General features: G+C 41.5%; 1 protein-coding gene across 4 annotated transcripts in view; it reads left to right on the top strand.

Moving 5' to 3' along the window:
* Positions 1-24639, top strand: part of LOC124181197 (mucin-5AC) — a 50149-nt gene that overhangs the window by 21700 nt on the left and 3810 nt on the right. For 3 of the 4 annotated variants that reach the window (XR_006870401.1, XM_046567517.1, XM_046567516.1), the window contains exons 2-9: positions 13643-13913; positions 15458-15602; positions 16021-16107; positions 16245-16371; positions 17756-18472; positions 18622-19035; positions 20208-20333; positions 23479-24593. Coding sequence is in view for 3 of the 4 variants with exons in the window: in XM_046567517.1 (XP_046423473.1) it covers positions 13666-13913; positions 15458-15602; positions 16021-16107; positions 16245-16371; positions 17756-18472; positions 18622-19035; positions 20208-20333; positions 23479-24593 (2979 nt within the window). In the remaining variant the exon portion in view is untranslated. The remainder of the gene's footprint in view (positions 1-13642; positions 13914-15457; positions 15603-16020; positions 16108-16244; positions 16372-17755; positions 18473-18621; positions 19036-20207; positions 20334-23478; positions 24594-24639) is intronic. The other variant, XM_046567518.1, reaches the window with a different exon arrangement.

Here is a 24639-nt window from a genome sequence, read left to right as displayed (position 1 = left end):
TTTGTCAAGTATACGCATTATATATATATTACATATATATGTAATAAATATCTTCGGGCAAGGTTGTCGCAACAAGGTTGAACATCATTAAAGGTAAGGGCGTGACTTTACAAGTTCTACGAAAATTCCTCTCCTGAGTTTCACTCTCATCCTACAATTTGTCCGATTCCGGTATCAACAGTTGGCGATAAAATGAAATCGGGGTAAAATGGAAACAAGTCGACCTCCAAATCTTGTTTAAATTCCTTACTACTTTCGATGATAATGACAATAACAATAAGAATAAGAATAAGAATTCCATTGATCATCGTCACGACGTACTTTACACAACGGTTAATTAATTATTATCGATTTGAATGCCGGATCGAAACTGCACGCGCAGCTTATCAAGTATACTCAAATTAATAATAAGACTAATTGCGAGTGTTATTTTATTTATTTATTTTTTTTTTTTTGTAACCATTCGTGACGCGTAATGCACAGAGACGATGTCTCATAATTTCAGGTGGTGCGAATCATAAAAAATACACAGTACCAGTTGTTTCAGGTGTATTTAAAATATTTAATATGGTGCAGGCTGATCGCTATGTGTGTGTGTGTTTCTCCGCATGTACTGTTTATGTATTGTACACACACACACACACACACACACACACACGGGCACGTACGTTTTAAACACAGACAAACCTCATATCGCAGCCCCTGAATAAGTGAAGAAGGTACGAGTATATAGATTTAACCGCATTCCAGAGCGATCATCGTTCCATCTTTTCATCCTTGAACCCCGCATGCTGTTGCCGTTCATGCATGCAGCTGGAGAATTTTTTCCTTCGTGGTTTTTTTTTTTTTTTTTTTTTTTTTTTTTTTTTTTTTATCAATTATTTCAGTAAATTCACCCATTCTTTCTATATTTTATTTTTTTTTTTTTTTCTATTTTCTTCTTCAACGCATTTTACAAAGCGACGCACGGCGAATCGTACTTGAGTAACATCCGAAAATCATTGCACGTACTTGGCTGTGTATGAAATCGATGCCCAAAGAGAACTGCGGACGCGGTTGTTTCCACTCCAGGGTGAAAGTGAGAACGATCGGATACTTGCCGCAGCAGCCTTAATTGTCGTTTACGAAAAGAATATTGCAAAAACGTCGATGCGACGTCGATTATATGTTTAAACTGGTTGACTTGCGGAGGTCTCCGATAATTTTCGCATCGTTCACCGGGAGAGCGGCGCATCATGGTAATGAATAATTATTACGGTGCGTGTAACAGTGGCGAGAAATGTAAAAAAAAAAAAAAACAAACCGACGAAATACAGAGACGGAAATTGCGTATAAAACAAATGTGTAAACAAAAGTTGAATTATAAATAAGTCGATACGATATAACGAAACAATGAAATGCTTGTATGTATATAATTCAATCAGGAAATATCCTTTTCATTTGCAAATACTCGATCAAATTCAAATGTTACAAAAATTTTAATATTTAAAAAAAAAAAAAAAAAAAAACAAAGATTATATTTTCGAGTAGTGCTTTTTGTTCTTTCTTCTCTCTCTCTCTCTCTCTCTCTCTCTCTCTCTCTCTCTCTCTCTCTCTCTCTCTCTCTCTCTCTCTCTCTCTCTCTCTCTCTCTCTCTCTCTCTCTCTCTCTCTCTCTTTCTCTACATACGTATATACGTATATTTCTCCCCCTTTTCTTTTTCAATTCCGGTTCACAATTTTGTGAAAGTTGTAAGACTGGCTGCTGCTGTTGCACGTCAGTCTCACGATATATGCTCGGTGTATGTAATTGGGAAATTCTTGAGAAACACTAAGGAAATACATTACACATTACGTGTATATACATACATGTGTTATGGGTATAAATGTAGTCCGTATAACTCTGGTAATTATTGCAGAAGATCGTATATATTTTAACGATGGAATCTGATATATGATGCGCTAATCAGAGATAGGAAACAAAAACAAAAAAAAAAAAAAATAAAATAAAAAAAAATAAAGGAAGCGTAATTAATCATACGCACTTCATTTTATTTACATACTTTCTTTGAAATTTGAGACATCGGATTTACGACTATTCGATTAAATAACTAACAGATACCTGAGGTTTTTTTTTTTTTTTCATTCATGCGTTCACATATATGAGTGATATACATATGTGTGTATATATATACATATAGAAGAGACGTTCAAGTTGCAGTTCAACGAGCTCATATTGGTAAAGCCGTCGCGCAATGCATGTCCAAAAATGGTTAGATGTATTATACACGTAATCTTCCGGAGTAAATCACTTTGACATTTTTCAAGGCTCGAGTCACGTGCTGGTATATACATACATGTACAATATTACTACACGCGTTACGAATAAACTGACCAAAACTAATCGCTGCGGAAATTTGCCGACAATTTATTTGGAGAACGTTATACATACTGCAGCGTGAGAAAATTTAATTATTTGGCAATTTAATATCGACATGTATTCGTATATATATATGTAGGCGAAAAAGATTTTTTGAACGTTGGTATAAACAGTTTGAAATTTAATCGTTGCTTTCATAAAATACGCCCCAGGCCGCTTCGATGTTACGAGAAAACATGTCAGCCGACGAATGTTAATTATTAAACCTATATATGTATATATTATTGGCTAATTTATAGTCTAATGAAATTTTACCGATATGTTTATTATATGCGTATGAACTTGGTCCGGATAGAAATCTTGCCAAGGTTGGATTTATAACAACGTTAAAGCTGTAACGAATATTAATGTTTTATAAAATTTGGTGTTATTTATTTTGCAATCTTAGAATAAAACTTTTGACAAATTCGAGTTTTCAAAATCGCAATCGATGCAAAGTTACGACCATTTTCTAAAGATTCATCAATGTCGCAAACTTCGACCTAATAAATATTGAAATTTGATAAAAATTAAGAAAGAAAAAAAAAAAAAAACTGAACAACAATCCTTGTTACTAGTGGTCGGTGAAAAACGAACACTCTTCGATGCCGGAAACCCTTGGGTGTGATCAGAAATGTGCGCCTCCGCAATTTAATGTCGAAGATGATTACATTATTCTCGTCGCGTATGAGATAGGCGCGAAGCGAATGTCCATTGCTTGGCTGGTCTAACAATAAGGAGAAATAGGCTCTCTGCGCTCACTCGGAGTCATGCAGGACTTTGAATTTACACGCAGCACGTAACGTCAGCTGCGGCTACGGCAGTTCTCACGTCGGGCAAATGAATTATCCTTCTCGCTGCCTCTTCTTAGTCTTTTTCTTCTTTTTCATTATAAATTCTTTTTCCTCGTTGTACCGTCTCTCTCTCTCGAGTAAGCTTGTCCAACATTGCTATGGATAAAATAAACTATATCCATCTGTCTATCTATCCGTCTGTCTGTCTATCTATCTATCTGTCTATCTATCCATCCATCTGTCTGTCTATTTATCTGTCCATTTATCTATGTGTCTACCTACCTATCTGTCTATCTATCCATCTATCTATCTATCTTTCTATCTATCCATCCATCTGTCTATCTATTTATCTGTCTATCTATCTATCCGTTTGTCGATCTATCTATCTTTCTATCTATCTATCCATCTGTCTATCTATTTATCTGTTTATCTACCTATCTGTCTATCCATCATCTGTCTATCTATCTATCCGTCTGTCCATCTATCTATCTTACTATCCATCCATCCATCTGTCTATCTATTTATCTGTCTATCTATCTATCCGTCTGTCTATCTATCTATCTTTCTATCTATCTATCCATTTGTCTATCTATTTATCTGTTTATCTACCTATCTGTCTATCCATCATCTGTCTATCTATCTATCCATCTGTCTACCTATTTATCTGTCTATCTATCTATGTGTCTATCTATCTAACCATCTATCTATCTATCTATCTATCTATCTATCTATCTATGTATCCATTCATCTATCTATCTATCTCTGTAATAAAACGCAAGGGGATTTTATTCTCTTCATACCTAGCATCGCATCGTTGCGGCTTTGTTATATTATTGTACCTAGAGGTTGTTTTTATCGACTGGAGATCGTTTGTAAATGTTGGAGCAAAAAATTGTATCTATCCGTACAATCTGTGGTAACGGTTTCAAATACGTGAGTGGATTCTGGCAAATTCGCATCGTAAGTCTTTGATCTCTTGATTTTCTTGGTTCAATGAAAAGAGATGGGAATTGATGGTGGAAAGATAGTAATGTAAAATTTACAAACAACGCGGTGATCTATGTGATAAGTCGAGGAATAGAAAAGTCAATATATAAATAATAAAAACACGAAACTTGTACGAATCAATGTGGAATTATCGAAAAATGCAGAAATAGAAGGGTCACAAGTGTATAAAATTTACAAATATTGAAAAATCCAACTCGTCGAATTTTAGGATATGGAAATTTGAGGGATTTATAGGAAAAAACCGAAGTACAAAAAGTTAAAAATACAGAAATCCGAAAGATTATAAAATCGTAAGAATCAACGGATCTGACGATTCTATAGACGTAATATTTTAGCCTTCTGCATTTCGACTTTTGTATATAATATATTTCCGCACTTTCTACATATTAAAATTCTGCTCGGATTGCGGGTATACGTAGATTTCGAAAAAAATTCAACATCGTGACATTTTCCCGCGTCTTTTGACCAATCTTATCTCTATAAGATACAATATGTTGTAAATTCATCAAAGACGATGATCGCAGATAATATTATCTAGCTTACGCCGACACTGCGAATTTAAACTACACTTCTCCGATGGGTTTCCTATCATCGTCATGTCGTTATCTCTATAAGATGAAAGATGACGGAATTTCATTTAAAATGATCATCTTCAGATAATACTATCTATGCAACAAGGCGCACACTGCGCAGTTACACGTTCACTCGTTTGGTGGACGTTCATGTACCGTATACGCAACCACGTATCGTTTCGTTATCTCTACAAGATAAAAGATGATTTAAATTGATCAAAGATGTTCATCTCAGATAATATTATCTGCGAAATAAAGTGAATACTACGCATTTATACGGTCATAATTCACTATTTCGGTGTACATGCATGTACATACCTACCGTATACAAAATCACCTGACACGTCGTTATATCTAAAAGATAAAAGATGATTTACATTTATGAAAGATGATTATCTCAGATAATATTATCTATGCAATTATGTACATTTTAAAGCGCGCACCGGGTATTCATACGTTCATACCTGAATCCTTCCGTGGGCATGTATACTGTACATAATGCATACGTATCACGTCGCCGTTGGCCCGTGGCGAAGCGTGACGGTCGGTCCGTCATCGCGTGCCTTCGAACCGATCTTTAAAACTACACGGTCGCGATTATTATTGAAGTCTGCCCAGAGTCATGCTTGGTACTTGCGTTTCTTTTAATGCACGCACCGCGCGTAGCTCTCTGTGTGTGTGTATAATCGACGGTTTGAAACCCACCTCTCTCTTTCTTTCTCACTTCATTCGATATATCCAACGAGTCTTAACTGGAGCAAGGCGAACGCCGATCGCGGGACGGGAAAGAACGGAAGAAAAAGGCAGAGCCGTGGTCTCATTGTCGGAGAGTTGAGCATTGCGTCCGCTTCGTTGTCGTCGTCGTCGTCGTCGTCGTCGTTGTTGTTGTTGTTGTTGTTGTTGTTCTTGTTGTTCAAAAGATCCGGAAACCCGCATCGGAAACCGCAAGTCCGCCGAGTTACCTGGCCTACCGCAATCCTGCCAGTAAGAACCTGCGGATATATCTCTTTCACGGAGGATCTATCGATTATGCTTTCCATTTCTTCCCTCGATTCACTTTTTCCTTTTCTTTCTTTCTTTTTTTTTTTTATCTTATTTACGACGAATTTTATCACCGATTGGGAAATTATTTTTTAATCACGTCACGTTATTTGTTTTCAACGTTTAAATATTTACGAATTCTTCCTGTTATACGACATAAGAAGTTTAAACTTATTATACCGAAAGATATCCTGAAACGGGGTACGTATACAAGTTAAAAATAAAATATTACATATTGTTTGTTGTATTATATACTTCTGGTTTTTACTGTGTATAATATAACTTTTAATCATTACCTACGGACCGTGCTTTCTTTAATATAACAAGTGTACGCATATATATATACATATATATATATAGATATATATGCAGTATCTGATCCACCACTATTATTAATACACGTTGTACACTTGTCTCTTTTTACATTACATGTATATATATATATATATATATATACGATTGTTTTTCGTCGAGGTAGGTATGTGTAATGTGCGAATTGTCTGAAATGATGCAGGTTTAATTTCTTACACGTTATACATGTACGTTTTTAAAATTGCGTGTGTGCAGTTTTGCAATGCGAACTAGGCTGGGAAAATAAGCAACGGAATAGAAACCTGCTTTTTATATCTTCCTCTTTCTTTCTGCAACGCATTTTAATTCGCTCCGCGATCGCAGGTAGATTTTGATGAAAAAAAACAAAACAAATTAGACCAGTTTTTCATATTCGACGACTTCCTCTCGATGATATTTTTCAATGAATTATAGATCCATTCGGTATTATGATACGTATATGCCGCAGGACAACTGTAAACGAAATTGTAAAAAAATTTTCTTTGAAAGTTGTTAAAGAAAAAAAAAAAAAAAAGCAAAACAAGAATACGCAATTTGTTCTTTTGTTTTAGCAGACAGACAATATAACTCGTAATGCTTATAAATTGACAAAAAGTATAATATAATAATATATAATTAACCACTGCAACACTCGATTAATCTCACTTATCTTTGCGCAATGCTTGTTTATTACATCGCATCGTTTAAATTACCAACGTTGCACTATCGATGACTGCTAAGTTAAAAATAATCGATGCGTCGATTAATCGAGTCCAAAAACATAATATCGAACACAATTCGATTAAATCGATAAAAATTAATCGATCGATAAATTATTTTGTATTTTATTGAAACGGGGCATTTGAAATCAAAATTTCGTACACTTCATTACGCAGTCATGACAGCGGAAATTTTTTTTGACAATTCATAGTTTCATTCGAAAATATCTTTGCAACTGAGACAATGACAACAACTGACACTTTAATCACACAAGTTATTGATATTGTATTGCTTCGTTGATTCGATAAAAAAAAAAACCAAAAACTAAACGTTCGGAAAAATAATCGATTATTTTTGTACATTCTTACCGGTAGTTACGCTGTAATATTCAAAAAAGGTCAAATTATAAGTAACTCAACTTTTGACAGGCTTTAACTTTGACACAGTTAGTTTTACGAAATTTTTACGAAAGAGCTTTTCTTGTAAAGCATTCAATTTCCTACAAAACTATGTCCTTGAGGTTTTTTTTACGACGTTTCCTTAGCTAGTTATAAAAACTAGAAGAAGCAAACAACGTTTTTCCTATCCAATTCTTATGGAAAATCGAAAAGTGCGATGAGTCACCCCTTAATATTAATATCAAAATCTTAAATTTTAACCGGTGTCATTGAAACTTTTGAACCTGTTTGGAAAAAAATTTTTTTTCCGAATCACCCTGATATATATATATATGTGTGTGTGTGTGTGTATACCCGCACACCTACCACCACTTATTATTACGTACGTAGACACGCCGGTATAAGGTACCGTTTTGCTCCGGGACCGTGGAAGACTCACACACTCGTCGTCGCGTCGCGTCGTTGACGGAACGAATCCGCAGGCTTGCAGAGTCTTGCAATACCTCTTACCTGTAACTTACATCTCTATGTTGGCGCAAATAGTAGGCAGGGTATACAAACCGCGTCGAGGAGGATAAGGTGAGTAGCCTGGTACACCCGAGGCAATGACCTTGCCCGCTCTCTAAGTCAGCATCGTGTACTTGCGTTATCTCCGTACCACGATCGATCGGTTAAACCTTGCCAACTGCACGCGATTACACGCCGGATTCTACATTTCTTTACATTCGTCTGGATTCGCCAACTTTTACATATATTAGGTTTATTCCAGTCTACGATACTGCGGGAACGGCGATCGTTACGTTTCTGATTCTGCGCGCAGTCTTTCGGACGAGACTTTCGTTAGAGGTTTTACGCTGATCGATTAATCGGTAGCTTCGATTAATCGATAAATCGACGAATTAGATTCACATGACGATTGATCGGCAGAATTGGTATCGGGGAACTTCGATTAATCGAAACCGTTGATTCATCGATTAATCGTTTCTCCGATTAGTCGATAAATCGAAACGGTTTCGATTCACATGACGATTGATCGGCAGAATTAGTGTCAGGCAATTTCGATTAATCGAAACCGTCGATTAGTCGATTAATCGGAAAAAACGATTAATTTTTATACCTGGGATGTATCATGATGATCGAATTTATCACAAGTTGCCGTATATTTATGTAAAACCACCTGAAATTACACTGATACGGTTTAAAAGTTACTGATAAAATGTTAATCGTCGAGTACAGTCTTGTGTTACAAACTGCGCGAAGCCGTGAAGATTGAAAAACAAAACCAAAAAGTTTTTTAAATCCGTAAGCAAGATTCGCGGTTTTTTTTTTTTGTTTTTTTTTCAAATTTTATTTCAGGTCTCGACGGTATTATAACGTACAACGTAAACACCCTAACTGCTGTAAGAAAAGAGTATTCGACCGCTTGTTTTCTTCTCTCCTCGTTCTCGAAGTAACAGGTTGAGAAAAGAAAGTGTCTTCAACGTGCATTCGTTTGCATCAGAAACAGTGGAATTAAATTTCACATAACTTTAGCAATTATCGTTTTTTAACGGAGATAGGGGGGGTAGGACCTCATTATTTTGAAACACTTTACGTATATTACGTATGCGCAATAATGCAGAGAGGAAGAAGAACGTTCCTTTCCCATGGAACTTTCCCGTTTTACGTTTGGAACAAAGAAAAAAAAAAAAAAACATTGTCGATATCATTCAATTTACGGGAATAATTTGGTTTCAATTACGGTATATTTAATCGCATGTCTGACAGTGTTTAAGCGACGTTGATAATTCTTTCTAAATCATCCAAATTCACGAGTTTAGCGAAATTGAATAATAAAAAACCCATCGTTAGAAGATTGAAAAAAAAAAAAAAAAAAAAATGTGTCGACAACGATGATAAACATAGAACGTAAATTTATAAAGATTGACGAGACGAACAGAAATTTTATCGATGAAATCTGTCGATTTCGCATCCGTCAAACGAGACATGCGTTTAGATATACGTAAATCCGATTTAACATACGTACATACGTACATTCATGAATTATATATATGTATATATGTATGTATTTGCACACGCGTGCCGCGGCGTGAATACTTATGAGGAATCATACGGTACGTATCGCGGGTTATGTAAAATTCGTGCGAACGACTAGTCGCGGGGTGTGGATAGCAAAATCATACGTATATGTATATTGTATACGGGTATTATAAATATATTTAAATATCTAATTGCACGTAGGAGCGAATCGCGTGCGTGTTTACTCCTGTCAATGCTGACATTTTGATACGAAATTCGGGGCGCGAGTTGTTGCGTCGTGTTATTTCGTTGTTCGTTAGTTCGTTCCTTCTTTCGTTCGTTTCTTCAGCTTTCTATACCGCCTAAAAGGACCATACGAAACCATCTATGTTCTCGCATACATTCCAAACACAAATACGCATGCTTGTATATTATATGTATATATATGTATATGTTCGCCTCGAGCGACAAGACCGATAAAGCGTCCAACGATGAGACGCACTTACAGACCATGTTGGTTCCTTCCAACTTCCAAGCTCCAACTTCCAACGTGTAGTATACGGTAGGTACCACGGTTGGCTTCTATACGAGGGATCGATTTATCTCAACCATATATGCGCAGGTACAAATACGTGCTCACACAGTGATCGAGGATGCTTGATCGTTAATCAATCACGTAACAATTAGACACTGTCGTAAAATGGCATGTATAGTGTGAACAATATACATTTGCTCACAGTATTTTCACCGTTTGCGAAAAGTTGAAAGATAATTAACTGATCTCGTCCGGTAGGGTAGATGTACTCTACGGTTTTTTGATCACCTTAGCACCGCTTATGCAATGGATGTATTCGTTACCTGTAATCTGAGTCTGCGGCCAGTAATTTTACAGATTTGCTTCGGTCTGATTGTTGAGGGAAATTGATAGTGTTGAAACCGCTGGATCGTACCTATCCAAGTATTAAAAAACTTACTCAAAGTTGGATTAATAAATAGGGATTTTCTTAAAGGTGACTCTTTGGCGCAAATCATGGTGAAGTGAATCTTGTACCCTGAGTCTGGATACGAATGGACTCTTCATTGTAGGTTCGACGTCGTTGCGCAAAGACGTTTCAAAGACACTTTTAAGAAATTATGTGAAATATCAAGACGCGTAACGTGTACGCAGATTCTGATCATGATCGTGTAACAGCAATTCACCGGGCACGTAATCGCACGTAATGTGGGTATGGATGTAGACGTGGTACTACACAGTGATATGCAACATCTGTATGTCTCCGGGTTCTGGAAACGCTCTCTACTCGCCCACGCACCAACTCGAGAGTTTGATCCCTGATCAACGTGTGTTCGTGTTTGTGTGTCTTGACGATCCCGCGGCTATCCGATCGAGGGCCTTCCGCAATGAAAGCCGGCCTGACCAACTCGCCGCATGTAAAGAGGTACACGTGTGTGCGCGCATGGAGCACCTAAGCGATACGTAATCGCATGTTACGTCGATGGTACGGAGTAAGAGGCGAGACCAGGTCGTTCCTCTTCGCCCTCTTCCTCCTCTTTCTCCATCGAATTTTATCCCGTGAGTTCCGCCAACGATGCCATCGCGATATCCGTTAATGGCTCGTGTCGAACAGGTGTACACGAGAGATCTGAAATGCGGGAACTACGGTTGAGTATCGTAATGTAACATGATCGGGAGACGAACGTAGCCGGGAAAAAGTGCGAAGTGCATCGGGGATCCGCAAGGTCGAACAGACTGCCTTGAGCGATGCGTCGTATCGACTTCCGGGTCTCGAGTCGTCATCTCGGAGATCCGTTACCTCGTACTTTGGTATCAATCAGCGAATGGTCAGTGATCGACATGCCGACATCGGTCAAATATCAACACCTTCGATCAACGAGATGGACATACTGATTGTGTAAAAGCACTGTCACTGGCTGTTGTTCGGACGGTTGAATGATATGCGTTTTCGTAGGATGGTTATCGTACGGTAAGAATCGACAATTTTATCAGTACGACGTGTGTACTATCTGGTGAAACATTCACTGAATCAGATTTAAACGGTATAGGGAATTTTAAGGCATTGGACTGACGATTGAAGGAAACTCGTCGGGGAGAGCGGAAAAGCAATTCTATGATCAATTTAGGACCCTGTTCTTCGTGTGCCGAGCAGCCTCGGGGCTCGTAATACTGTACAAGTCTGACATCATCATCGGATACATTCACCGCTTGATGGATGATGTATCTTGCCTTACTTTAACCAACACTGGATCTTTCCAAGAGGGTTTAATTAAACAGACGCGTACCACGATGACACGGTGCAGTCGGTTTAATCGTTGGTCGATCCTTCCATCAACGAAAATCGTCAAGAGTTTCATAATCGTTTTCTCCGTTCATGGATTTCAATACATTGACAACTGGTCGATGATCAATGGCCGAGGTGACCCAAGACAAGGATTCGTTCTTCCAAGGTGTCGTTGATCGACGCACGGACAAGTTCACGGAGTTTCGAATAGTTTTTAATAACTTCACGGTATGTCCTCAGACGTCCTTGAACGTCCTTGCCGCGCAACTTCTGTTGAGAAAGGAGGGACGCGTGGGAGAGGATAGCAGCTTCTACATTGAACGTATGGTTCGTACACACGTATGTTTAATGTTGTGTATGCACACACGGTACGTAGGCGCTCGAACACGACGGCACCTGTCATCGCACTCCAGAGTTTGCTTGTCATCGCGCACCTACGTAACGCAGTTTCACTATTCCAAACGTCCCTTCTCGTTGGTTCATAACAACTCCAATTTCATCGCGTATTTCACTCCTCCACGTGTCCTAGTTTTATCTCCATTGTGTTTCACGTGATTGACGGAGGTAGTTTGGGCTGAATATGTTACACGTTTAATTGATCCATGCTTATTGATTACGTTCGGGTATTATCGACGAATGGTTTAAATTTACATGAGTTTTCACTACTTGTGATGATTGACGGTTTTGACGTCTTTTGATTCGATGCTGATATGCGAAACTGATGACCAAGTGACACCCAACATCCTCTTGGGTGCTTTTTATCGATGTCTTGTTCCGAAGCTTGATCAAGTTGACATAGAGAATAAAGGAGTAATTGTAGTAGACCAATCTGGTGCACCTGAAAGCGGAAAGTTGATCGATTCGATTGAAACATTGCGCCAATCATCGCGTGGTTCTGGGTCACGCTGACCGCACCGTAACCGTGAATGAATCGCTGAATTCTTCATTTCGTATGTTTTACGTTTGTTTAATTCGCGTGGCATGGCGCACACGACCAGGTCGCTTATAAAACTCCTGACTAATTAAATTAATGTTGTCTTTTCGAAGAAAGTATTAACGGTTACTCATGTGCGATATGCGAAGCAAATCGATTGAAACGCATCGCGCGTACCTACGACGGACATTCCAAGAACGATGATGCAGGCTCAACTTTTGTGTCCGAACACGTAACGAGTTGTCTGAACTTTGTTTCAAGTCCAGGAGATAATTTTTAAGTCACGCGGATAGTTGTTTCTTTCTTCTTTTTTTTTTAATCTTCTTTCTCTTTATTTCGCTCGATGATGAGCCATCGACACAGCGGAATCGGAGAAGCAGTTTTTGCTAACAACCCCGGTAAAACTGCATCAGTTGAAATCGACTCGATGCCTATGCGGTGAAAATGTGCCGGACGGCCGGATACGCTTTCGTGACTGGTGCCAATTATGACCGAAGAAATCCTTCTAGTTGACTAGACATGGATGAGAAATCGGTTCCCCTGACTCCGCTGTTCCTTACGACCACCGTACTCTTCGTTCCTCTCTTTCCCACCTCGTTTTACCTCGCCAATTGCCTTGCCTTGCCTTGCTTCGCCTTGGCTCGCCTCGTCTCGAGCTCGCGGTAACGACGCAATCATCTTCGACTACGCGGCCCCGAGGTTTCTTCCAAGGGTGCAGAGTGTAGAACCAGAACTGTTTCGCCTCCATGAAAAACCGTAGTATAACCGCAACAGCCTAGCCCGCAAGGTTGTTACGCGGATTTCTAATTCGTCGAAACCAGACCCCGAATTAACGATCCCAAGCGTTTTATTATAATGCGTTGAGATATAATTAATGACGCCATTCTCGATTTACGAGGAATTCTAACGACTTATTGAAATCTTCATGGAAGTCATTCGTTTGAGGCAATTTTATAGATCAGGGTAAAACCCAGGAAATATTCTCCTTCATTTTCTTCCTCTTCTTCTTCTTCTTCTTCTTCTTCTTCTTCTTCTTCTTCTTTGAGAGAGATATTTTTCTCGGTATAATGCGTCTCACATAAACATCCTTGCTATTTTATTTCATACTGCTATGTATGCTTCTTTTCAGGCTAGTCACAATCCTCAACCAAAATGGGATTGACCGTCACTGAGGACACGCCGGCGGACATGTTGGCTGGGAATATGGAACTTCTGGTTCAGCTACCGCCCCGAAACGACGACGACTATGAGAACGACGAGACGTACGAGGGGGATGAGGACGAGCACCGTCATCAGCACGGTCGGAATCATCACCGTTACCACAATCATCACATCACAAATGGTCATCATCCCCGTCGCACTGGAAACGGAAATGCGCGAAGAGTAACCGTGGCCAGAAGGTATTCATGCGTAATGCATACAACCACCTATAAAGTCTGCATTGGGATTCAACCGGAAAGAGAAACGAAAAAAAATCTTATTTCCAGATGTTATTCCCATCTTTTTTTCTATTTGGAAGATGAATTGCTCCTCGAGTTTTTTTTTAGTTTTTTTTTTTTTTTTTATAACGAAGTGTTCATGTACTATGTATGCGTGCCCCGCGAACCTTGACGGTGAGGCGGTAATCTTCTCGTCAGATGTACGGTGTTTTAGTTGAGGAGGTAACTGCGAAACTGTGAAACCCCAGCTAGCTTGGAACCGATTGCTCGTTTCCATTAGTCCAGGCATCCTTGGTAGTATTATACATAGTTAATATAAAGGATATTTCGTTCGTTGGGTGAAGTAATTATTAGGAGAACAACGATTTGCTCACCGCTGCAGGAGGATATTGCAGTACGAAAGTGTTAGAGTGGAAACGGCAAGTTTTGCAATTTGACAAACTATCGAGGATAAAAAAAAAAAAAAAAAAAAAACCTCGCGTTGTCAATCGTACGACGATTTATGCGCAAACTTGACCTTGTCAAGCCTCCGGCGCTACTTTTAGACTATCTTTACTCGTTCAACTGCACAATTACACTCTATTGCTTATAAGACCGACATGAGAGTCGTTTATAAGTATGTACCTACTTACCGGTACCAAGTCCGCGTAAGTTCACAGCCATGAGAATGTGTATACGGTGAAACGGAGAAAATTTTCTGCGGCTGCCACAGCGTGTTACTTGACTCTTTAGAAAGTAGATAAACATTGTACCTTATACCTGCAGTCTTCGACTCTGCGTGACAGTGGTACTAACAATCGGTCGGAGACCCCGAAGTCGAATCTCTCCGAGCATACTCCGACTTATCATCGATCCCCGCTTTATTTGGGTTATCCGAAACCGGAAGTCCTTATGGTAATCCATTCGGTACATGCAGGACGATCGTAACTCGTCCTCCTCCTCGTCCTTGTGTGCGTGAAGCATCGTCCGGGTTATCTGGCCGTTGTTACGCAACTGCTTCACACGATGCTCTCTGAACCAGCAACAAACAGCACCACCGGTACCAGAGTCTGTTGCCTACCAGTTGTATTCTTACTTTCAAATATGTATAAGAACCGTACCGTTACTGGACGGACAATCGATTACGTAAACAGAGATGCAGTGTGTACACTCGGTCCTGTGTTGTGTCTAAGTATTGGTAACTACCTATATAGTCGTTACCGGTTGTCCGTCAGGGACCCTGAATAAAACATCGTTCGTACACCACCCTCATCCTCTTGGCACACGATTTGCAATTTCGTTACCATTTATCGAGGCAGAATCTCGAGAGACAGAGAAATGTTCAATGGAAGTTTTTGCAATATTTGGGATTTAAACTTGGCACGTTACTGTTTACCAAAGTCACGCTGACGGAACACCTTTAGTCGTGTGCAAGAATAGAGGATTTATCCCGTGTTTTGAGAACACTCGCAAGTGTAACGGACTACTACTTGATACCGAACTTTTCTTCTCCCGTGATCGTTTAGCACACCGATGATGGATCTCCTCGTCCAAGTTGCAACGTCCCAGAAATTATCAGCGTCCAGCTACACCCTCGAGGCTATTGGAGAACACGGCTTGGTTCTTACCCATCATCCTAATACACCGATAGGCGCGCTGGACGCGTTGCAGGTTTGTACCACAATTGTATAGAGGATGTAATCCTTCCGATCGTTATTTTTTTTTTATACCTACCAAGGAGAATTACGTCAGTATCTCGATTTCGTGGATGCATGTGTATTGTTGTATAACCGTCGAATGCGATTCGGCATTCTTGCGGCAATACATATACGTAATGATATTATTACCATTGTCATGATCGTGCGGCGATCAATGATGCATAGATCATGAAAAATTTACAGTAAAGCTATGGAAGTGTAATATAGGTGAGAAGGAGTGTCCCTCTATTATAACGGGGAAATAATGACACCTCGATATCTGGATTCCGATTCGTTTTTCTTATATTTTATTTTTATACACCTACCCGCCATTGCATGCCTCCAACGTTTATAACACCGGTATATACATGTCTAACCTAATGATTGTACAGGTGAAGCTGCTACCCAAACAAGGCACGTTCGCGCCGATGAAGACGAGGCACGCAAACCAACCGTTCGAACCGACGTTTCGGTTACAGGTAAATTACAATACGTAATACCAGTGATCCTATTACCCGCCCGCCAAGGCAGGTGTCTCTTTGTTAAGCATTCCACCACCGTGCGTGTAGAACACGAAATTCCCGAATTAGAACATCTCCTTCGCTTCGATCCGTAGGTCCATTTACCCAGGAATCAGCTCTACGTTTCCAGGGTAAGCTCGAGGATGAACCTGGGAAAAATTCTCGACGAAGTTTGCCGCGAGAAAAACCTCGACAGGAATAACTACGAGCTTCGACATCCCGGTGAGTCATTATTCGGTTTACCCGTCTTATTACACAGGCCTGCGATGGTTTTACCCCTGATAAAACTGAGTAGTCATTTCGGTAGGTATTAAGTACGAATCTGTGAAGAAAATATTAAAAACATCCTGATATCCAAACTCCTAAATTTTTTTTTCTTAATTATATGCATTAATGGTAGTGTTGATATTTAAATATTCTTTTAGCTTCACTAGTTGTTGTTTATGGTGGTTTTAAGCATATTCAGTGCTTCGTAAGTACAAGAGAAAAAGATTGAACAAGTGTTTTGAACAAAGTAGAAAACGATGTCGCAAGTCTTTTTTCATTTATCTAGTCTTTTAAGTCTTGTTTGAAACTAATGCTGTTCAATATATACCTGAACATTCAAATTCATATTCGTTATATTTTCATTTTTCATGAAACTTTTTACAAAAATCTGTAAACATGCATATCTTGATTCAAAATGAAGCTCTATGTGTTGTAGAAAGAAAAGGCGCTATATTTTAGTTCAACGTACCTCAATACCTATAAAAAAAAAATATTATTATTTTAAGGGAAAATTAAAAAATTGTCTTTCGCAGGCCTGTGTTGTTTATATTAAAACTTTGGTTTTTCATGCGTTGACAATTGTCATCGTTGCTGTCGCGTGTTGCGACGTACAAGTTTTGTATTATTAAAGCTCGCGGAAAACTGACGCGCAATCAGTTATTATTCGACAGATTATTATTGACGAATGTGACGAACGGTGCGGTTTAGATAACGTAACTACCTGCCGCTGATCATTTAGCAAACTGGCGGCGGGCTTCTCGGTGTATTGATACACTCGTAGAGCTTCGAGAAGCCCCGATGAAGTTTGGAGGAGCGAAGAATCTAATTAGTCATGGAATTCCGTGTGTTGTATACTGTACGCAGTTTTTAAAGCGGGCACGCGATATAACGTAATGTTGTTACTTTGCTGTGAAGGTTTTCGGTGCTGAAAGTTATAAATAAACAGAAAAAAGGTTTCCTCGTCAATTTTTTTATTTTTTCTTTAACCTCATATTATCATTATTATACGTATATACTTTAGAGGCAAGCGTTCGCAGTTTTGGATAAAAAAAAAAATGGTGTCATGAAAAATGATGTATCGAGACGATAGTGTGACCTTGAAAATTAAAATTAATTGAAAGTCAATAGGCGCGATCATCGTTATTCGCCATTGTTATTATACCGGTACGTAATTTGTAATTTCGATTCGTAACAGGGAAAATGAATCATCCGTGCTTATACCCAAGACCTCAATTTGAACGCGACAAAGAGATGAACGTCTGATATTTCTCGCTTCAAATACGTGACCCGTGGACGTTCTGTTAATGGATATAAAATAAAATGGAAAAACGAATTTCAGCAAACATCGAGGAGACGCTCGACCTGTCGCTGTCCCTGCAGGACTACCATCTCCAGGAGGTGACGCTGTGCCCGAAACGTCGTCCGTTGGGATCGTCGCTTAGCTCGCAGGACATAATGGCGCTTCAGCGTCAGGAGGAGAGGCGACGTCAGGAGGCGAAGCAGAGCGTGTTCGGTTTTGCGTTTAAAAAATCAAAGGAGAGCTCCCTCAGTACCGACAGTCTTGGCGAACGGAGCGTATCTCCGGCTCGCAGCGACGGTACCGGAAGGAGCGTAAGTCCTCAGGCTCCGACGGCGCCGACAAGACCTCAGAGGAAACGACGACCGGCTCCGAAGCCGCCGCTTCCTCGCGCCGAGGTCGAGACCAGTCCGAGTACCAAGGGTGCCAAGAATCCGGAAAAGGATAACGAGGGGGAAAGGGAGAAGGAGAGGGAAAAGGCCGAGAGGACGATCATCAGCCATAGTCGCAACAGCAGCGACAGCTCAGGATACCACGAGGCATCCGTACTCAGTGACAACCTCGACTCGAACATCAGGGTACCCGAAACACTGCCGAGGAGAAGCAGGCTTCAGACACCCTCCTCGGTTGAGTCTACGGGAAGAACACTCGCCGAGACTTCCCAGGCCAGCAAGAGTCTCGGGAATTTAGCTGCCGCTTCTAACCAGAGAACTTCCACCATTGCTCGCGTCACCAGCAACTCTTCCCTCAGTTCAGCAGGTGAGTTGGTTTCTTTTTCCTTATTTTTTTTTTCATCGTCGATGCGTCGGTTGGGCTGGAAAGTATTTTTCAAGTCGCTTATCGCTGGTACGACATAATTGCAACACTTGTCGTTGGACCCTTGTCGATAAAAATACGAATCCTTGCAGGTTTGAGAAAGAAAAAAGCTGCCCCGGCACCGCCGCCGCCGAGGCCTTTGACCTCGTCAACTTCGATACAGGCTCTCGAGCGCATCGTGGATTCCGAAGAGTCCTTCACCTCTGTAGCTGAGACGTCGTTGCCGACTAAAGCGTCCTCGGATGTTGCCGTTGGTACTACCAAATCAAGACTGCAGGCCCAACCTCGGGTCAGTTTAGGGTCTGAAAATCGGGCCTCGATCACACCAAAGATCGACGAAGCGCGAGTCGAAGATAAGCCTGCTGCGATCAACGTCGACTCGGCTCGGTTTTACGAGTCACCGATACTGTCGGAAAAATCGGCGCCTAGCGTCAACCCCAGTCCCAAGATCGTCGAGGTCGCAGCAATCATTCCTAACGTAGAAATCGCTAGTGAACGCAAACGAGGTAAGCTAGTCCGTAGCCGTAGCAGCATGGAGCAAAATGCAACCTCCTACAGCTTCGTGTCCAGGCATAGTTTGGAGAACGTTGTCGAGACTGGTGAGGCGACGATGACGACTTATGGTAGCCGCCGCGATCGTTCTCCGTTTGATAGAATTCCGGATACTCGCAGGGTCCTTTTCGCCAGGTCGTCGATACCCGCTGTCGAAACCGCGTCACCCGATCTTTCCGGGTCTTTGAAGTTTACCGAGATTATTGACGAAATGCCGACTTGCGGCTTGCTCGAGAGTAGATTTAGCCCGAAGAGATCCCACAGTGGTAATTACATATGTGACGAACGGTGTAGGGTCAGAATGATCAAGCAGAGTCTCAGCTTTCAGAGCACTACCAAGCTCAAGGATACCAAGATATCGAACAGCTATGAGATCCCGGGTGGATTGACATCCTCCCGGAGCTTTCAGGCCAAGTCGAAACCGTATTTTTCCTTGGACAGTGCCAGCGATGAGCCCAGACTAGGGGATGTTAGACTGGCGCGGTCGCACAAGGAGCTCAAAATTTCATCCCGGGAAAATTCGAACTCGGATATTCGATTTCAACCCGCCTCATCGTTCCCGCTTAGCAATTTGCAGATATTCGCGATATCGGCAAAACCGGAGAGCATACAATCCGTCCCTGTACCCACGAATCAGATCTTGGTACCCGAGGTCAGGGTTCACGGGGATTTTTCTGATCTTGATAATATACCCTCGCTTCCTAGTTTGATTCCGAATTCTAACGGCGGACTCGAAGCGAAGGTGGACAGAAAAGTTGTCAGCCTTTTTAAACCTCCGCCACCTGGTCTCGTCAGTCGGCAAGAGTCCAACGAGAATTGGAACAGCTTTTTGATACGATTAAACTCCATTCTCGAGAGCAGAACCGGGGAATTCGTTTAGATCGTGTCTACAGGTTGTTGTCACCACCTCGCCAGTCGACGCGTTTATCATTGCAATCCTGCGACTTTCCTTTCCGCGAATGCGAATATTTCCTCTGTTTGTCTATCAATGCATCGATCCATTTATCCTTCTATGCTACGCTTGCTGCTTTTACTAACTTCTCTTTCACGGTGGCGGCTCCTTCCGTCCTTCCCGAGTCTGCCTTTCTACTTTTCTGTTCTCTTCTGTTTCTGTATTTCAATATAGTCGCCCCGGTCCCGAAGCCCCGTGGATTGGTTCACGGGTTGGAAAACGCTGCTAACACTTCCGCCCCTCCCAAAAATTCACCGCCGTATTTACCCTCGCCCACGCCAAGAGACCAAACCACGCAAAGTACGAGTAATTTAGATCAGTTAGAAATTATTCCTAATAAGATTGTCGACGAAACGACAACCGTCGTTAATAACGTCGGTAGCCACGAACCAACCAATGGACAACCATTGAACAACACCGATGTACTTCCGTCGTCGAACCCGACTCCAATGCCCCAAGCTGAACAAAATTCAACCAGAGTTGACGGAGCAGCTCGGAAACCCGAAATAATCTCGATCCGTTCGAGATTTCGAAATGTCAAAGTGCCTGAGAAACCGAAACGCAAGACTCTTGAAGACGCAGAAATGAGTTTGCGTGAAAACGGAGAAGAGGGAAAACCGGGACTCAAAGAAGTATTGGATAAATCACCGTTTAACAATGTTGAAGAAATTGACGAAGCCACAGTATCGCGTGTCGATAAACGATCGGAGGTATGTAACGATCATGAGAAAACCGTCGAGGAACGACGTTTCGATCAAAGAAAGATGAAACGCGTTGTGGCTCAGAGAAAACAGATCATTTCTGGACCTAATCCTCGGCATTTGGCGACGAAGGATCCTCAAATCGGAGCTGAGAACAATGAGTCCGCGATTACGGATTGTGCGAGATCGTGCGCCGTTATATCGACGATACCAAAATGCGACAATTTCCAACGTCCGAAGCTTGACGATAATGGAGAAAGATCAGGCTCCGAGTCGTCGGACTACGAGACAACCGGCAGAGTTGATACGAGTGTGGACGCTGCTTTCGGAGTCGGAAGGTTGATCTTGGACAAGGATAATCAGTCAAGCAGGACGTCGAAAAGTCTGGAAAACACCGACGGCACCGACAACGAGCTTGAGCTTGAGAATTTCGAGATGTTCGAGCGGCCGAAGGCCCCCGCAAAGTGGGCCAAGGTCCTCAGGAGTCATTCCACGCTCAACAACTTTGAGATAAACACCTTCGAGGGTGGAGGACGGCCCTTGACCTCGCGATCCGTCGACTTCACCTTCGCCCTGAACCCAAACCTAGCCAGAAACATCTCGGACTTGTCGACGGACTCTTATCCCACCGGAAAACATGGCCGCCATTCTGCAACTAACGAGAAAGAATCCAAGGAACTCAGACCTGCCGCTTACAGCAACAACGAGTTGCCGCCGTTTCTTGCCAACAGTATTACCTGGGAACGGCGGGAATATTTAGAGGGCGATGGTACGGCGGAGGATGAGGATAATTATTCAGGTGCACGTCGGGTTATGATATGTATAACATTCTAGTAACACTCGTTATCCTGACACGCTCCGCACAGAAAGACTCTCCTCGATTAATTGTTCTTCCGTATTCATTAGAGTGGTCCTTATTTAGGGTGTTTAGTAATTTTCGCCACTCCACCCCCCAAATCAACTTTATATAGTTAAAAAATAATTGCCTAATTTTTTTCCGATTTTTACCTCAACTCTAAATAATAAAAAAAAGGCAGGTTTCCAGGGTGTGAAATTCGTTGAGATTGCCTGGTATGATGATGTGAATTTTTTTTCAGATAGTAGCACTAATGCCCACTAAAACCTCACAGTTACAGATTTTTTTAGAACATTATTACTTTTGCAATAAAATATGTACTGAGAAAAAAGTTTTTTCCATGGTATATTACCATAAGAAACTTCGATCGCAATGCGGACTATCTTAGAGATGAGGTAAATCTCTGAAGAAATCGAGCAATTGTTTTTGAATTATTCGAAGTTGATTTGGGAGTGGGATGGCAAAAATTCATCAACACCCTAAATAAAGACCACCCTACTAACCATACTCCACGATGTAACACAATTCTAACAAGCATAATTATACCTGTGCTTATTTGTTATTATAGGTATACTTATACTGTAGTTAAACTCTATTTTACAAGAATTGTTCGGCCGCTGGAGAATTTATAACTAAGCTATAATTGTTTACTCCGGTTCGCGTAATAATAGTACATCAGGAATATAATTGCGGTGTAGGTATATCGTAAGTTTTTTCTTAAAACTATTCGAAAGAAATTCAATATGTTATTATTGGTTCAAGGATGAATAATTACTAGGATGTTGAAATATAGGCGTATTTCCTTGTGCACTTCAAATTCCAATGGCAAAATTTTAGAAACTGCACTCATAGTCCGCGTCATCGCGTGCGGCTTTGGTAAACGTCGATGTGTAACTATATACACAGTTTCGAGTAACGGAAGATTGCGGAGAATGCGGTAAATTTTACTGCCGTTTCAGTATGTACATAAATATACGTGTATATGTATAACCGTAATATTGCGGTTCTCAGGGCAATTCAGTGCAAAATATACATATCCAGATGATGTGGTCCCACGAATTCACCACACTGAAGGTGACAGTTTTTTTCGTTTCAAATTTAATAAAGTCAACAGACAAATTGCTTTCCTGTATGTATAACTTTCGGCGAAGAGAGTTATCGGTAAAAAGTACCCTCATTTATTGAGAGCGTGAAATTACGTGTAAACGGTGAACGACAATTCGAAGTAGAAAATTGTAACCTATATTTATAGAAAAAAGGAGAAAGAAAATTGGCGAATAGCTCTATAAACTTCTGCAAACAACGTGCGTAGAAAATACCTGACGTCGTGTGTCGTCTATGGCTGATTGATACACGTTACACAACATCAATCGAAATCCGCATAGCATTGCGCAATAAACAGGTCCATATAGAAAACATGACAAATTACATCGATCGATGACAGTTAATTTTAATCGTCGTTCAAATCTTTTTGCCGTGCGTTCGAGACTGTCCTGCAACTTGCGTCTCTCTGCCTGGAGCGATAACGGTCTGATTACACCTTTAAGGCGACCGGAAATCATTTTGCTGTACAATAGCAATCAGTGACTGTAGCTGCAAAAGTACCTTTTCTTTTTTTCGTGCCGATAATTACATCATTTCTCGCTTCTAAGCGTCGAATCGTCTATTCGCGGTACGTAAAGCCTAGTAGTTCAATCCATAAATTCTTACTGCCCTTTTTGCTGTCGGCAAAATGAACCGATCGGTGTTCTATTGATTATAGAACTGCGCGTTACATTGAAAGAAGTACTTCGTGAGCGATATAAGACCCGCGCTTAAATTCCGGAGACTAAAGTTATTTTGTATAAAATCGCATCTATTACAGCACCCTGATGATTCCTTATTTCAGAAGCGGATGCGGCTGTGCAGATTGCACCAAACACAAGCCCCGCAACAACGACGACAGATTTGCTCAAAAAAGTTTCGGATACGCTTTCCAGTTCTCTGATGCGATCACAGGCGACTGTGGCTGCAGTTTCATCCTTGGCCAAAGATTTGGAACCACCAGTAGAGTCGAAAAAGGCGGATAAACCGATGGCGAGAGACGAAGAATCGGCTTCCAGACCGGATGTCGGCGAAGACGCACCGGACTTTATCGACGCTCATCAGCCCGCTTTACCCGACTGGGAATACCAGCTTCCGGAACCTCCAAGCGGCTTCAGGGACACCGAGGTCCCTACGGCAAAGGAAGGTGGAAAAATTGCGATTACCGAGCCAGTGCCGGTTCGCGAATTAGAAAAATTGATAGCGGATGAAGAACTGAAGGACAGAACAGCGGTTGAAGCGAAGCGGAGAGAGGTCAGCGCCCCGGTATCGCCGACTACGAAAGTACCGCCCATCAACGACGACGACGGCCATCATCAGAGCAAACGAAGCAGAAGGAAGTCCGGGAGTGAGAACAGCTCCAGAAGGACTTCCCACGTCTCCTCGACGCCAGGTGTTGCACCGGTTGATAATACCTTGTCGAATTTCGTGATAACGACCTACTCGCGGCCGAAGAACGTCGACATCTTCGACGAGATCGAGCGGGCCGATCGCGATCCGGAACTGCCGCTGAGTCGCAAAAGCTCGAGCGCCAGTCAAACTCGCAGAGAATCATCCAGGAGCTCGACTTCCTCGCTACCCCAAAGCGAGGAAAGGCAGCTCGGGAGCGTCGACGAAACGCCGCAGAGACCGGAAGTCGCTCCGCCGGTCCGCGGGGACGACGGTTCGCCCCATATGGTCAGCAGGGCGAATATCAAGATATCCATCGTCGCGAAACCCAGGTCTCGGGGAAACTCCGTGAGCGGAAATCAGGCTCTCAAAGCCGCCGTTCGCGATGCTTCTGACGACGGACGCGGTGTGAGCGATGTTACGGTGCTCGATGAAAAGACGGCTAATAACGAGAAATTCTCTCAGTGGAGGGAGAATATTTTAAAGAAACAGGAAACACCGAGCAGGGAACGGCAATTGCAATCTTTACAGGTATGCTGCTTGGGGCGTTGATAAAGAGGGGCTCGGAATTCCCGAT

The sequence above is a fragment of the Neodiprion fabricii genome, chromosome 4 (assembly GCF_021155785.1).
Source record: "Neodiprion fabricii isolate iyNeoFabr1 chromosome 4, iyNeoFabr1.1, whole genome shotgun sequence".
In the NCBI taxonomy this organism is placed as follows: Eukaryota; Metazoa; Arthropoda; class Insecta; order Hymenoptera; family Diprionidae; genus Neodiprion; species Neodiprion fabricii.
Note: the sequence above shows the minus strand (reverse complement) of the source record. Positions and strands in the feature narration are given on the sequence as shown.